The sequence below is a fragment of the Chionomys nivalis genome, chromosome 8 (assembly GCF_950005125.1).
Source record: "Chionomys nivalis chromosome 8, mChiNiv1.1, whole genome shotgun sequence".
In the NCBI taxonomy this organism is placed as follows: domain Eukaryota; kingdom Metazoa; phylum Chordata; class Mammalia; order Rodentia; family Cricetidae; genus Chionomys; species Chionomys nivalis.
The window spans coordinates 62,122,640-62,137,422 of record NC_080093.1 but is presented as its reverse complement, the minus strand read 5'-3'; the positions used below and the strand labels follow the sequence as shown (position 1 = coordinate 62,137,422).

General features: G+C 42.6%; 1 protein-coding gene across 2 annotated transcripts in view; it reads left to right on the top strand.

Moving 5' to 3' along the window:
- Dock1 (dedicator of cytokinesis 1) overlaps window positions 1–14,783 on the top strand; it is a 497,567-nt gene that overhangs the window by 179,329 nt on the left and 303,455 nt on the right. For both annotated transcript variants that reach the window (XM_057777087.1, XM_057777086.1), the window contains exon 25: window positions 566–672. In XM_057777087.1, coding sequence (XP_057633070.1) covers window positions 566–672 — 107 coding nt within the window. The remainder of the gene's footprint in view (window positions 1–565; window positions 673–14,783) is intronic.

The window sequence follows — 14,783 nt, the reverse complement described above, 5'->3', positions numbered from 1 at the left end:
TTGGTAACTAAGCTGGCTAGTGGCTCAGAGTCAATGCTAACTTAGTCTTTTTGATTACAGGGAACATTCCACTAACTGATGGTGTCCAGTTTTTCATCACTGTCGAATATGCTAAGATATTTGGGCAGTTTCTCCCCCTTTTGAGTACTATAAATAATGCTACTTTAAGCCATGTACAAGTTTTGTATATATGTGTACATTGTACAGTATATAATATACAACACATGGTAACGTGTTTTTACATTTTCAGGAAATTCTCAAGTGTTCATAGCCCTTTCCTTTCCTACCAATATAGCCTGAAGGATCTAATTTCTTTACATCCTTACCAGCACTTAGCACTGTATGTAATTTGAATAGTAGCCCCACCAAGGCTTTAAAACACAGATTCCCAGGGTAAGATTTGGGAATCTAGATTTTGTTAAGGCCTCTGTCAAGCTCGGCAAGCTTGGTCTTGGCATTTCAGGGCCATTCTCTACCCTGATGAATCCGCACCACCTTGGGGACAACACGGGGTGCTGGGGCTGGCTGTGGTTTTGAACAATGTCACTTGCATTTCTCCTCTTAGCAAAATGTTCACGGAATTCATCCTGAACGTTCCTGCGGGCTTGCTGACTGTCCAGAAGCTGTACTGCTTGATTGAGATTGTTCACAGTGACCTCTTCACTCAGCACGGTGAGTGGATCCCTGGGAACTTGGAAATCGTCTGGTTGTTCAGGCAGTTCTCTTAGCCCTAAGGAGGAGAGGTGGCTTGCAATTAAAAGAGCTCGGTCGTTCGCTCTAGGCAGGGCTCAGCCCTTTTGAGAGAATGGCAAGTATCGCACCGTCTAGGTAATAGGCCGTTGAGAGTGGAGGTGAAAACGAGTTGTAATTTGGGAGCACATCAAAGCCCTGTACAATCAGCATACATTGTAGCTCTTAAAATGTGCGATTGTCTGTCCTGGGGAGGCAATCACTTAACATCCTTGAGATGATTGCAAGGGGGAAAAATATCTAGTTTGCTTTAAATTTAGAAGTAATGGCTCTATCCTATCCTAACTTCTGGTTTTTGACAGGGTTTCCTCAAATTCTGTTCAGAGTCAGTAGGGCCCTAAAGACGCCGGCGTCCCAAGGAACCTTCTATTCCTCTTCATTAACTTCTCCATTCTTTTGGCTAATCATTTTCCATTTGGACAGATTGAATTAATATTTTACACCTGCCAAGCAATTCTATTGAAAGCTCAAAACCTTTCCATAATCTCTAACCGCCCTCATTTATGGGAGCCGACTTGAGGTCTACTGGGTGACAGCCTGTCTGTGCAACACAGATTTATTCTCTTTTGTTTGTGACCAGGCATTTGGGGGCTCCATTCTTTTCCTCTCTCCCCAGGCACAGCGCTGTTTCTTCTCCTTGGGCTGTGTTAGGGATGGAGCAGCCCTGGAAGGGAAGTACCCTCTGAGTTTGTCCTGCCGAACCCAACCAGGAGCTCAGTGCTCCTGTCTCAGCCCCTGTGCTGCTGTGTGCCTTGGGTGGTTTTAGTTGTCTTTTCTGATTTCACTCTTAAGAATGCACTGTAATGTGTACTTGTATGGAGGGGAAAAAGAGTGTTGATCCTTTATCAGGGTGGAAGTTCTCCACCCTCTCTCTCCTAAAAGAGTGAGACCAAATGTGGGTGGCTTTGTGAAGTGCCTTCCCTCTCACCCCTCTCTGGGGCAAAATCCCTTTATTTTATTTATAAAAGTCCCTATTGTCCAAAACTGTAATTACATGCTCTCAATTGAGCTCTTAGTTCTGTTTCCCGTCATCCAGACTTTTAGTCAAGGTCTGGGTCTTGAATGGTGTGATAGCCTAGGTGTCTTCAAAAGCTATTAGATGCTATGGGCCCATAGAAAGCTGTTTAGAAGGTAACCATTGGGGTCATTGCAAGCAGGTGTCGTGGTGACGACTACTGAAGCCAGAACAAATACATCCCCGTCCCAATTTATATTTAAGTCCTATTAGGTTCATTATTGGTGAAATGTGCCAACACCTTCCCCATATATATCTGCATTCTCCCTTCATTAGCCCCAAGCTCCGACATATTCCACCCGTAGTCCTCTGCCCCTCCCACCACTCACACAGGCACCTGGCGCCCCTCCTTTTCTTGTTGCTGAGATAAAACGCCTTAACCAAAGCAACATAGATGAGAAAGGGTTCATCTTAATGATGGTTCAAGGTTCCAGTCCTCTCTAGTGGAGAGCTTGTGGCAACTGGTGATGTTGTATCCATAGTGAGGAAGCAGAGATGAGTGAGTCCTGGGACACAGCTCATTTTCTCCCCTTTGTGTAACCCAGGACAAGTCCAGAGAACGGTGTGGGGTTTTCCATCTCATTTAACCCAATCAATATAATCCCCTCATAGGTGACTTTAATTCTTGTCTCCCAGGTAATTGTAGGTCCTGAATTTGATAGTTAACACTTGCCATCAGACCCCTCAAGCCCTATGCCGCCCTGCCCCCAATCCTTAATGTCTCCTTTTCTATTCCTAGCATATACCGTCCCACTCACACAGCAAGGCTTCCCAAGGCATCAGCAGTGCCATCAGTGATATCTTCACTGAGTGAATTTGTGTTGTTGACTGAACAGAGGTAGCCTCCCCTCCCCTGTCTGGATTATGTAACTTATCTGGGGATTTTAGGAACACTGCAGTAGGACTGTACGCCTACTATAAGTGGTGTACGTGTTCAAAGAGGTAAATGCTTAAACATAAACACCAAGAGAATCACAGGAGGTATTTGAAAAAAAAAATATTGCCCCTGGCTACAGTGAGTCGTACTAGTGGCTTCTTTTCTGGCTTTGACAGGTGTGGAGATGTGTTTGGGGAAGGACTTCCCTGTGAAGGTGTGCTGGCCTCTGTTCAGGCTCCTGGAAGGTTCCATCACAGTCAGCATGAGGCAGTCTTATCCATAAATACCTCCTTTCTTCCTTCCTGGTTTTATTTACTTGTTTTTGGTTTGAATTGACACAGTTGATTCCATTTTGATTCTAAAAAAGGTTCACCTTCTCCTGGCTCTTTTTTTCTTCTAGAAATATTGTTGATCATTGTATTTAGAACCTGGCTATCTGTCACTTCTGGGGCGGACATCTCAGCCATATCAAGGCAAAAGTGACTGGTGATGTATAGTCAGGGTCATACTCCTGTCAGCCACACTTGAGCAAGACAGAGGCTTAGGTGCAGGTCTCAGTTGGGTCTTCCTTAGAATCCTTGGTTAAGTTCAGCCTGCCTATCCTGCAGGTGGTAGAGCATGGGGAATGGGCTGGGTTGTCCTTTTAGGAGTGGTGTTTCTACAGCATGGTGACACACAACAGGTTCAGAGTTAGGAAATACAAAACAACGTCCACTGGAACAAAGCAAATCCCACTTTTCATGGCAATTTGAACTTGGAAGCATGATGTCTGTCTTTCAGATTATACTAATTTTAACCAAAGATAGTCAAAGAAAAACTAGACCTGAATTACGTAGCTTATTGTTCCTGGGAAGTTCTGTTAGGGGCACTCCTACCCCTGCCATGTAGGTGATTCTGATTCTAAATGTCTCAGAGATGAATCAAAACTATGGTTGAAAAAAGACATAATAATCGTAGTTTAAACTTTGATGAGAGTTTGGCAATTGACATGGTTTAGTTATTTTTATTGCACATATCATTTTAAGATAATGGTCATGACTGACAGCCTCACACCAGGACTTTCAGACTTTTTATAAATCTTATATGATCTTTAGAACATTTGCATTAAAAATAAATATCAAGCATCTTGGAAAAGTAATAGTCATTTATTTAGCCAGAGTTCTAAAATAATCACTCAAAAGACTTTAAAACAAATATATACTTAATAAGCCTCCACTTTTGTCCTTGCCTATCATCCTAGCACTCTGGAGGCTGAGGCAGAAGGACTGACACCCACATCCAGACATCTGCGTTCTAGGCCAGTCCGGATGACAGTGAGTGGGATGACATCCAAATAAACAAACAAGCAAACACCAAACAGAGCCAGCCAGCCAACCAGCCATACACACAGAACAACACAGCAGCAGCAAAGGCCACTTACGGACGCTCTTAAGATTCCATGTTTTAGCCTGAAGTGATGGCACATGCCTTTAATCTTAAGCCTCTGGAGCTAGAGACAGGAGGATCTCTGTGAGTTCCAGGCTAGCCCAATCTACAAAGTGAGTTCCAGGACAGCCAGGATTGTTACACAGAGAAATTCTCTGTGTTCCAGGGCTGGAGGTGGTGGGTCGGAGTTCATGTTTTAATCAAAAGTATAATAGAGATACCGGAAATCATCTTGATAAAACATAAAACTTTGGGCAGATCTATATCAAGGAAGCTTGTTGGTTTAAATACTCAGAACTGAATTTTCTTTTAAATGTTAGTTTGTCAATGTGTAATTTTTAAAATGACGTTATGTATGGTTTAAATAAATTACTGTTACCTTGATGCCACCAAAATTTTTTTTTATACAATTCACTTTTCACAAATTAAGATTTCCTTAGACTTTTTGTCTTCTTTTTTCCTTTTTTGAGGCAGGGTCTCTGTGTGTAGGCCTGAATGTCCTGGCATTCCCTATGAAGACCAGGCTGGCATGGAACTCAGAGATCCTCCTGCCTCTGCCTCCTGAGTGCTTGGAGTAAAGGTGTGCACCACCACCACTTGACCTTCTGTAGACTTTCTGCAGTTTGAATAAATCCTTTTTCCCATCATTTTTTTTTGGGGGGGCGCCTCCGTATGTAGGGCAGTCCAGCCATTCTCCTTTTGTAGAAAAAGGTTTAAGTTTTCACTAAAAAATCTTTTTCATCCAAAAAAACCCTTTTCATCTCTTTGAACCAAAATATGTTATTTTACTAGTAGGTGTAACTTTCTTTGCTTCCATCTCAGAAATTCCTGTTTTCCTTTCTTAAATTTATAAATTATAGTATTCTTCAAAATGTTCAGATTTATATAAAAATCGTCCCTTTCTCAATAGTTAAAATATGCCTCTTTTGTATTCTTTTATATGTAGTTACATGTGTGAACCAGAATTTTTCCACTCTTCATAACCTATAGCAAGAAGTTAGACAGAAAAATTGATTTTCTTATGCCCCTAACTTATAAAAACGTATTTGTTAATGAACCCAATGTCTTAGTTTCTTTTCTGTTGCCGCGGTACAATACTCTGAGTAAACCAGCTTAAGAGAAAAGATTTATTGAGCTCAGAGGTCCAGGTTATGGTCCATCATGGTAGGGAATTTGGGACATCAGGAGCTTGAAGGAGCTGACCGCATCTCATCCACAGCCAGGAGAAAAGTTCAGTGAACACAGCGAGAGAGTTCAGCTCCTTGTCTCCACTCTCACACTCTTGTTCCTGCCCACATCGATTAATGTAATCAAGAGAAGATCCGAGAAGAGGACTGGACACTGATATCTTCTCTTCTGTGTATTTTTTCCTCCATCACACTTACACTTGTGCCTTTTGGTTTCTAAGACAGGGTCTTAATGCATCCCAGGCTGGCCTAGAAGTCAGTTTCCGTGCTGGGACTGTGGGCTTGAAGCATTGTCCTTGGTCTATTTATGACCATAAACCTTGAACAGAGGTCAGCATAACCCTGCCTGGCCATTAAATAAAGGCAAGTGTGTTTGTGAATGGTCTAGAAGAAGACTTTATTTTTAACTTACCCACAATTTGGTAAGGCAGAGAAATACAGAATACAACACACTTGTTTATAGAGTTGAGTCTGCGTTGTATTAATGGAGATAACATGGAACTAGGTTTGCTTGTTACATGATCAAATTTAGAGACTTTCGTTGGCTGTCTCGGAACAGCATTATCTGGTCAGGCTGCCCTCAGAATAACTTGGATTATAAAGGATCTTTTCTCTGCAACCCTTTCCTTACTCTCCACTCTTGCAGTCTCTGAGTTCAAGAGCCTGCATTTTACTTGGGACTAACTGAAATAAAAAAAAAAAAAACATTGAGTAATAAAATTATTTCACCAGATGTGATGGCATGCTTCTGTAATTTGTATCACTTGGTGGGTAGAGAAAGTTGCACTATGAGTTCAAGGTTATTCTTAGCTACATAGCGAGTTTTAGCTCTTGGTAGGCTATGTGAGAGACTTTGCAAACAAATGAATACACAGAAAATTATAGAAAGTAAGTAAAAGTCAACATGCACATGTATGAAAGAACCATATTGAAAATTGGCAGAGAAAACAGAGAGATGGATACATTTTAAATCCTGCATGCATGAATCCTGAAATCATAGTATAAGAAGAATCTTAGGAGGCCTCGCAGGAATTTTTAAAATACGAACGTGGATCAAACAAAAATGTTATAGCTGTAGCTAACTGTTGCAAGAGAATTATTGCAGACGTGAGACCAGCTTGGGCATCACACCAAGAATCTGTCTCAAAAGAGAATCAAATATTTGGAACCAAAAGAGATTTTACCATAAAAAAGGCTCTAAGGTGATACCTTAAGCTCAATTATATTAAATAGGGAAAGAGAAATCCCTGCTGTACTACAGTGTGAAGGGGCCATGGGAACCTATTCCAAACTATTCCCAGGAATTCTGGGGCCATCTTAGTAGGTTTGGACTAAATTCTGCCCAAAGCTGTTACCAGGTGAATTACTTTGACCCAGCTTTGCTCATGGATCTTTGTATATTTGCAGTAGCTTCTTCAAAGTGTTTTGTGATAGTTAACATCAGACAGTCAGCATGTGCGTGAGTAAGTGCATGTGTGTGTGTGTGTGTGTGTGTGTGTGTGTGCATGCATGCATGTGCATGTGTGTGTGTGCAGGTATACATGTTCATGTCTACAAATGTCTATGGAGGCCATAGGTCAACCTCAGGTGCTGTTTCTTATGATACTGTCCACTTTGTCTTTTTAAGCAGATTCTCTTGCTGGCCTAGAACTTGCTGATTTGTCTAGATTGGCTGGTTAGCAGGCCCTCGGGAATCCACTCTTCCCTACCTTCCTACTGCCAGGCTAAAATACCATGATACCATATGCGGGTTTTTAGTGTGGGTTTTGGAATATTTCACCCAGGTCTTCATGGTTGTATAGCAAGCTCTTCTGCTTAATGGGCCATCTCTCAGCCTCAGGCATCAAGCAGCCATGCCTAAAATCCCTTCCTTCATACCCTCCTGGCTTTATTTGTTTTCTCCAGGTTTTCATCGATGTGAACATTTCTATTCTGCTTCCTACAGCTCCTGTTTTCCACACAGCCCGTGAGTGTCAAAGGTCAATGAATGAGGAGCACTCTGTAAATTATCAGTGAACTGTCCTCGACCTTCCCTGAGTGTTGGTGGGAGGAAGACCTTATTTACATGTCTTTTGAGATTTTTATTGCAAAACTTGTGCATGCAAATGTGGCTCAAGCTGAATAAGTGCCTAAACATGCAATCTTCAGTGCAAAATATTTAAAGCAGAATTTCTCCTGGGGATATGTTTCAGGAGAAACCCTCCACCTCTCTGAAACTTAGTCTCTTTCTTCAGCTACTCGAAAGTTTGAAGAGGATGCTGCCGCTCATGGCTGCTGCTCATCTCAGCCTGGCTGTTGGCTGTTGGATGACTACATGTCTTCCCATTTGGCTGCACTATTTCCTTCTACTCTGGTTTTTCATGCACTGTCTTGAGTCCTCTTTGAACCAAGCAACATATAAATAAATTCATAATGAGTTAATATTATTACCTTTTCAAATAATCCATCTTTTAAAGTATAATTTCATAATTTGCTTCTGTCTCTCTCTGTTTCTCTCTCTCTCTGTTTCTCTCTCTGTTTCTCTCTCTCTCTCTCTCTCTCTCTCTCTCTCTCTCTCTCTCTCTCTCTCTCTATGTGTGTGTGTTTATGTGTGCGTGTGAATCTGTATATATGAGTGTAAAGGCCAGACATCAACATCAGATGCCTCCCTCCATCACCCTCAACCTTGTTTTTGGAGACAGTCAGTCTCTCACTGAACTTGGAACTTGTTTCTTCCATTATATGATTCATTGACCCCCCCCCCCCCCGCCCAGGTAGCTTCCTATGTCTGTTTTCCCAGTTCTGGGATTGGTAGGTATATGTGACTATGACCAGTTTTTTATGTGGGTGCTGGATACTCACACCAGCAAAACAATCACTTTGCTGAATGATCCACCTCTCCAGCCCTGTCTGTAACAGAACATTGATGTCCGTAGCAAGTTGTACCCAGTCCGATAGTGACATGTGTCAAGAATGTAAAATCCAAAATGATCATAGGCCAAGACAACATCTGTCTGGACCTTCTCATTTTACAGCCAATCAGCATCTGTCATCTATGTTGTAATAATTTTCTTGAATGTGTCCTGATCTTGGAGTGGCTGCCTCCAAGCCTTTTAGAGTGCTTTGACTAATATGACTTTGGGTTGGGGTTGGGATAACAAAGAAGGCGTCTTTCTCATTTGCTGGCTCTGTCCTTTTCCCGAGGAGCCAACTGCTGCCTTCTCTTCCTGTCAGGAAAGATGAACAGCTGAGATCCTCCGGTTGGTCTATTCTCACAAAGATGCCATTACTTTTATAAAGTAGTCCATGCCACATTTGTATCAATATTTAAAATCAAGTCATTTTCAGATGAGATATGGGAGCTGTGGTTTTCGTGCTCTCTTGTCTTTCTTGGGTCCTGCTCCTTAGACATTTGTGGAAGTTGGCTTTGCTGCCTGTGCTATGGAATGTTTACATTTTCGTGGACTGCTGTGTTTGCTGTGCTCCTGGTGCACCAGGGATGGAATCCTTGAGGTCAGTGAGAGCTCCTGGGCAGAGGCTAGGCTTCTGCCTCTGCTGCCTCACACCATGAAATAAATTGTCTCCAGGTCTCAACGTAGCTGAGAACAAGAAAATTACTTAGTTTAGGCACTAATAAGGATTGTTCTTTGGGAAAAGGGATGTGTTTCAGGTTTCTCGGAATGGTGGCCATATTTATAGATTTTACACTCTCCAGGGGTTGCAGATTATACGTCTTGCTAGTCAGGAATTGTATTCGTTGCTATTTTCAGCTAAGTTATTTTATGTGAAATATATGAGCGCTGTCTCATTGTCTAGGGTCTTTGAGGGCAAGGAACAGGTTTTGCAGGTAGTCAGTGGGTTGTGTTTTTCCAGGAGTTTGAGTTTGGCCCATTGCTATGGTCACCATGCATGTGGGTGATATCTGGAAAATACATAGCAGCAAGAATCCTGCCTCACCTCCGGGAGTTCTGCACTCTGATTACACTGGACTCCGGTTTTTGTGGGCTCAGGCTGGTGGCACATGGGTTGTTTCTGATTTCTCTCATCACTTTTACCATTTGCAGACAGGGAAAGAGAAGATGTACTCAGCGGGGGTTTATTGGGCTACAACAGGAAATGGGTCATTTGGCACAGAAAGTTCGTGCTCGGCCCCAGCCTCTATGAAACTGCCTCACCCGAGGACAGTGTCAACTTCCCTCTGCTCAGAGGCCAGCCTTCTTCTCTGTTGTATTCTATTCTGATTTTAGGATTGAATGGTGTCCAGCCACATGGGGGAGGATGGATCTGCTTATGTTCACATGGAATAAAAGAGGGACATTACCAGAATATAGAAGAGTGGAAAGAAAGCTAGAATATATACACATATACTCCCATTACCCAACAATAATCAGACTCTAAAGCAAATCCAAGACTCTGCAATTGCATAGATAGCAGTTCCTCAGTGCATGGCAGTGTTCCTGACTGAGGGTAGATCCCAGTCCCTGTGCTGCTATCCCCCATCCATCCCCATCCATCTGCCTCGGATGTCCTGTTTTTGTTCCTCTGCTGAGGTGAAGGGCTTTGGGCTCATTGGCATGCGGTGCATGAGAACCACTGAATGGGTGGTAATGGCTTTCGAGCCTGGGCTCTGATGTGACTTGCCTACTTGAAAGCTGGCTGAACAGATTATGTGCCGTGCAGAATGATGACTCTTGGATATCATCTGTGGTGTGGAGCGAGCAGATTCTCAAAGCAAGATACAAAGAGAAGGAAGGTTGACGTCTCATAATTTGTACATTTGCCGCTTTGTTTCCATGTGATTATGTTGTTGCCCACTTATCTGATGAAAGCTGGGGAAATTAAAGCTTAAATCTTGTTATAGAAATGAAAAGTTGTGGTGTAATTAAATTAAGCATGAGAACACCGAGTATAGGATTTAGGCCCACAAAATTCTTTTCCATTGATGGCATGGAAATTGGGGTAAATTGAGTCCTACCTGACGATCATCACCTTGTAGGCTAGTCTCGAGAAGTCCTTTTGTTTACAGGAGGCCTTTGAGGGAAGGGGCTTTCCCTTCAGAACGTTCTCCTTGTGCACATGTGCCTTCTCTTCTGGATCCTAGACCCTGGGGAAGTTTGTTCTAATTAACATGGAATAGCTTCCTTGTTTTTCTGGACATGGTCTTTTCATGTTCCCATCCTTACAATGGCCTAGGCGATTGACAGGTTTCCTTTCCACAGCTTGCTATGTGCTTTTCCTTGTGTGTGCTTGTTGATTTTAGAGTGTGGGATTGGATGAGTGACATTGATGGTATCTGTGTAGTGTGGTAGCAAGTCTTGGTCTTGGTAGTGTTTTAATACCCTGGTGGATGATCTTTTTCTAGACCTGCTGTTCTTTGACAGACTTCGGCTGTTGCCTTCCTGGTGACTGGACTCTTTACTATGAGGAGGAGGAGGAAGGGAGCCATTCTTTCAAACCCTGGCCATCTTATACTCCTTCCTTCCTTCCCTATCCTAGCACCCTGTCCTAGCCAGCTATAATTATTAATTTGATACAACCCAAAGTCAACTGAGAGGAAAGCCTTGAGTCAGGAGTTGCCTATATCAGGAAGGCCTGTGGCTCTGTTAATGGAGGATTATCACCTTTAGTAACTGAATCAGGAGTGTCCGGTTTGCTGTGGCCAGCATGGGCTTTCTAAGAACTCTAGGTGTGAGTGGAAAAATAAACCTGAGTAAGAGCCAGCTAACAAGCAGCATCCTCTGGTCCCTGATGTATTCCCTGGACTATAAATGTGTTCCTGGCCAGAGGTAATGCTAAGTGGAATAGCATGCCATCCTATCTTCAGGTCCCTCCTTTCTGTCCCTGCCCTGATAGCCCCCAATGATGGGCTGTGGCCTGTAAGTAGAGGAAGGTAAGTTCTTTTCTCTCCAAGTTGTTTGTTGTCAAGTGTCTTTTATCAGAGGCACAGAAATCAAACTAAGGGCAGACCCCTTTTCCAGCAGGGCTCACCTGCCCTGTGAAAACTCATTTATCCTCAGTTTTGAATAATAGGAAGCCTCTTTAAAATTCAGGGCGAAGGACTTTAAATGATGTGTTTCATTCTTCTTTCCAAGGTGAATAATTCTCCCAGTGATCAAACGGAGTAAAACTCTTTGCTAATGGCAGGAACATTAGTTACAGCAGCCTTTCTAAGGCCTTGGGCGATGCCCATGCACCTCTCAGGATTTGGGTATTAGGAAACACTGAAGCCACAGTTTCTTCACACTAGCCAGACCCTACGCAGAAAGCATCTATCTATAAAAATTGCCCGGTTCATCAATTTCTGTTTCTTTAGCTCATACACATGGGAAGTTGTTTCATGCAGAACTAGAATAAAATATGTTGTTTTAATGCTTTGATCCATCAACAAATCAAAACAATATTTCTTGAGTTTTTCTTCTGTGAAAAACCAGATATAAAACCCCGAGCTATTCTCAAGTAGTTTTGTTAACTTGATAGATGTTATGCACAGAGGAAAAATTGGGGTTGGGGCTAATTTTGCCACAGTCACTTAATGTCCTACTCATACGGCATTCTGGAACTCTTTAATTAGATAACTGTGCTGATGACTGCTAATGAATGCTGCCAGCTGTGAAATAATGCTGGAATATAAACATCGCTTTCTCTCCCATGTTGTGTGCCCCCCCCCCCCCCCAATGCCTCAAGGAAACGTTAAGTCTTGATCTGTTATGTAGTACCTTTTTCTTCCCTCATTCTGTAGGTCTCTCCTCTGTCTTTCATTTTACGTGTTTGTCCAGAGGCCACTTGTTAACACTTTTGGGGGAGTTTCTTAATTATACCATTTTAAGTCCGCCATCATTTATTGATCACCTACCAAGTGTTCAGGATTTTTGGTTAGCCAGTTTGAGCCCTCTGAGAGCCTTCAGCATTATCCACATAAAAATGTAGAACCAGAAAAGACTAATTGACTCCATTTACAGAGGAGGGCATGAGGGTTAAATAAGAAACCTTGTCTGTAAGCAAACTCCCAGGCAGGGAGCTGTCCACCACCTTGGTGCTGATTAAGGCTCCAACTTGTTTCAGATCCATCATCCTTACTCCTTATACCGTTTCATGCCCACTGCATGAGTAATTCTCTCTGAAAGCTGAATTTACTTCAGTGCTATGCACAGCAAGGAAAAATAGTACAAACAAATCGATAAATGAACACGTCTGTAAATTAAGCATAAATAAATCATATGGTGTTGTTCTCATGTTCATGGGGTTTTGATAGTTTTTCTCTTCTCTTTCTGTGGGGTGGCTGTAGGAGGGTTGTAGTTTGTGATCAGATTGCTAGAACCAACAGTACCTTATGGTGTTACTCATCTAAATATTAGCCACTGTTGACTCTACTTTGAGCCCACCTCGGGGCAGGCTTCTACCTTTGCTGTTTAGTGCTGATATAGGAAGGGCAGTCCAAGAAGAGGCTGTCCCCATTTGTCTCATACCTAATCATGCTGTCACCAGGTACCTGGAAAGCTAATTCCTCAGCTCTACAGCTCTTCATTCTTTCTAGGTCCCGAGAGTTCAGTGGTCACTATATAAAATGATGTCCTGAACAAGGAAAAGCCCCAATTGGCATCTGCTAGGATTTTGTGTCATAACTTTACCCGGCCACAGCAACTGCACAAATCTACCTTCAATGGCACAGACCATCCTGCCTTCACCCACATGTTTTAACACACACCTCTGTTTCTCTTGAGCCACCAAGAGTGTTTAGAACCCCTCTGTCCAAGTGCGGTGTCTTTGGCTACCAACTAGATCAGCTGGCAGCACCTCTTTCCTCAGTTTTCTGGAAACCATGTATCTTATATCTCTTTTCATCTCTTCCATGTGTTGAGATTCTCCTCCACAGCCAATCACAATTATAGAATTCTTTGTCAAACCGCCAAGCCCCATCTATGACCTGCTTCTCTTGACTGAGACAGTAGACGTTCTTCCTTTCCTGCCATTTTATTTCAGGCTATGGTGCTTTTCATATGTATTGACATGAGGCTCATTTATAGCCTTTCTGTTGGCTTTTCATTCAGTTTACCAGAGGAGATGCCATACCATACGGAGATTCTACTAGAACTTCACCTTTCCTGTTGTACCTTGCCAGTCTCAAAGGCCAAGAGTGTCTTCTGCCCAGTGCTCTTTTTAACATGACTTCTCCTCTCCAAGGTCTCATGCCCATACACTGGAAACATACATTTGACTAGTTTTTAAAATATCTTTTTAATGTTTATTTATTATTCTGTGTGTGTACCTGCGTGCCTGCCAGAGTGTGCATGTCGGGGTTCAGAGGACTTGGGAGGATCAGTTTTCTCTTTCCACCAGAAGGCCTTGGGACTGGGATTTCGGTCATTCGTTTGGGTAGCAGTCAACATTGCTCACTGAGTTTTGCTCCCCCTTGTTTGACAGTCTCCATGCTTCTCTGCTCACCCTTCCCATTTCCAGAGCCTCTCACTTGCTCTGTCATCCTCTCAATTAAGATTCCATGACACTAGGTACCTCAAGGCTGAATCACAGATTGCCACATTTTTGATTCTTTTAGCACACAGGCAAGTGACACCGTTCTGACCAGAATACTTTACAAGGTGCGGCCCAGCTGCCAGGAGGGGAAATGCTGGGCTGGGTTCATGCGAAGATTCAGTTCCACAAATCAGCAAACAGCTTTCCTAAAGGAAAGCTGTAGTGGCAAGTGTGATTTACTGCTATTTTTTTTTTTTTTTTTTGCCTGGCACTGCCCAGTCTCATAATTTTGTACTTAAAAATGATTCTTATGGAAGTGGCTTTGACCTTGACATTTATACATGCCTACATGTATGTGCTCAGTCATGGGTCTTTTATAACCAAGTTCTGTGGCGTGGGAGTGCAGTGGCTAATGCTGGCCCAGCTTTTGCTTAGCAGTACAGTTGCTGACTGTGTCTGTCACCAGGTTCCTGTTCCCCACATCTGTGCAATCTGGAGATCAGTCGATGGCTTCTATGACCCCCGTCTAGCATGGATATAGTCTTGGAGCTACTTCTGCTTAAAGACTCACGTAGATGGAGAAAATCACTTGAGCATATTGAAACGTGGGCACAGGGTTCCTAAATGGTAGGAAAACAAGATGATTGTCTATAAAAGATGAATAGCACGCATTTCCCATTAATATGGCTCTTACTGTTTAATTCTCATTAAAAGTGTTATTCTGGCTTTTGGTTCTATGCAACACACACAAGGTTATTAAATGCACTTTATGGATCATTTGTTTAATGTGACCGAACTAAAAATTAAGAAGCACATTACTCAGTGTTCATAAAAATGAATGCTTTAAATGGACAAATTCATTCTCATTTTTGTGTCTTATTTTAATGTAGAGCTGTAATGGGGTTATAGACGAATATTCTGCTTGGACATTTATAAGCCGATGATGCCCGTTGAATACCTTTTATAAAGATTAATATTTTTTACTCTGTGCCCATTACCCGAGCATTAATCATCCTGGCCTTGGTCCTCACAGCTGCAGATGAGCAGATGTTAATGATTGGAGTCTGTGACCATTGCA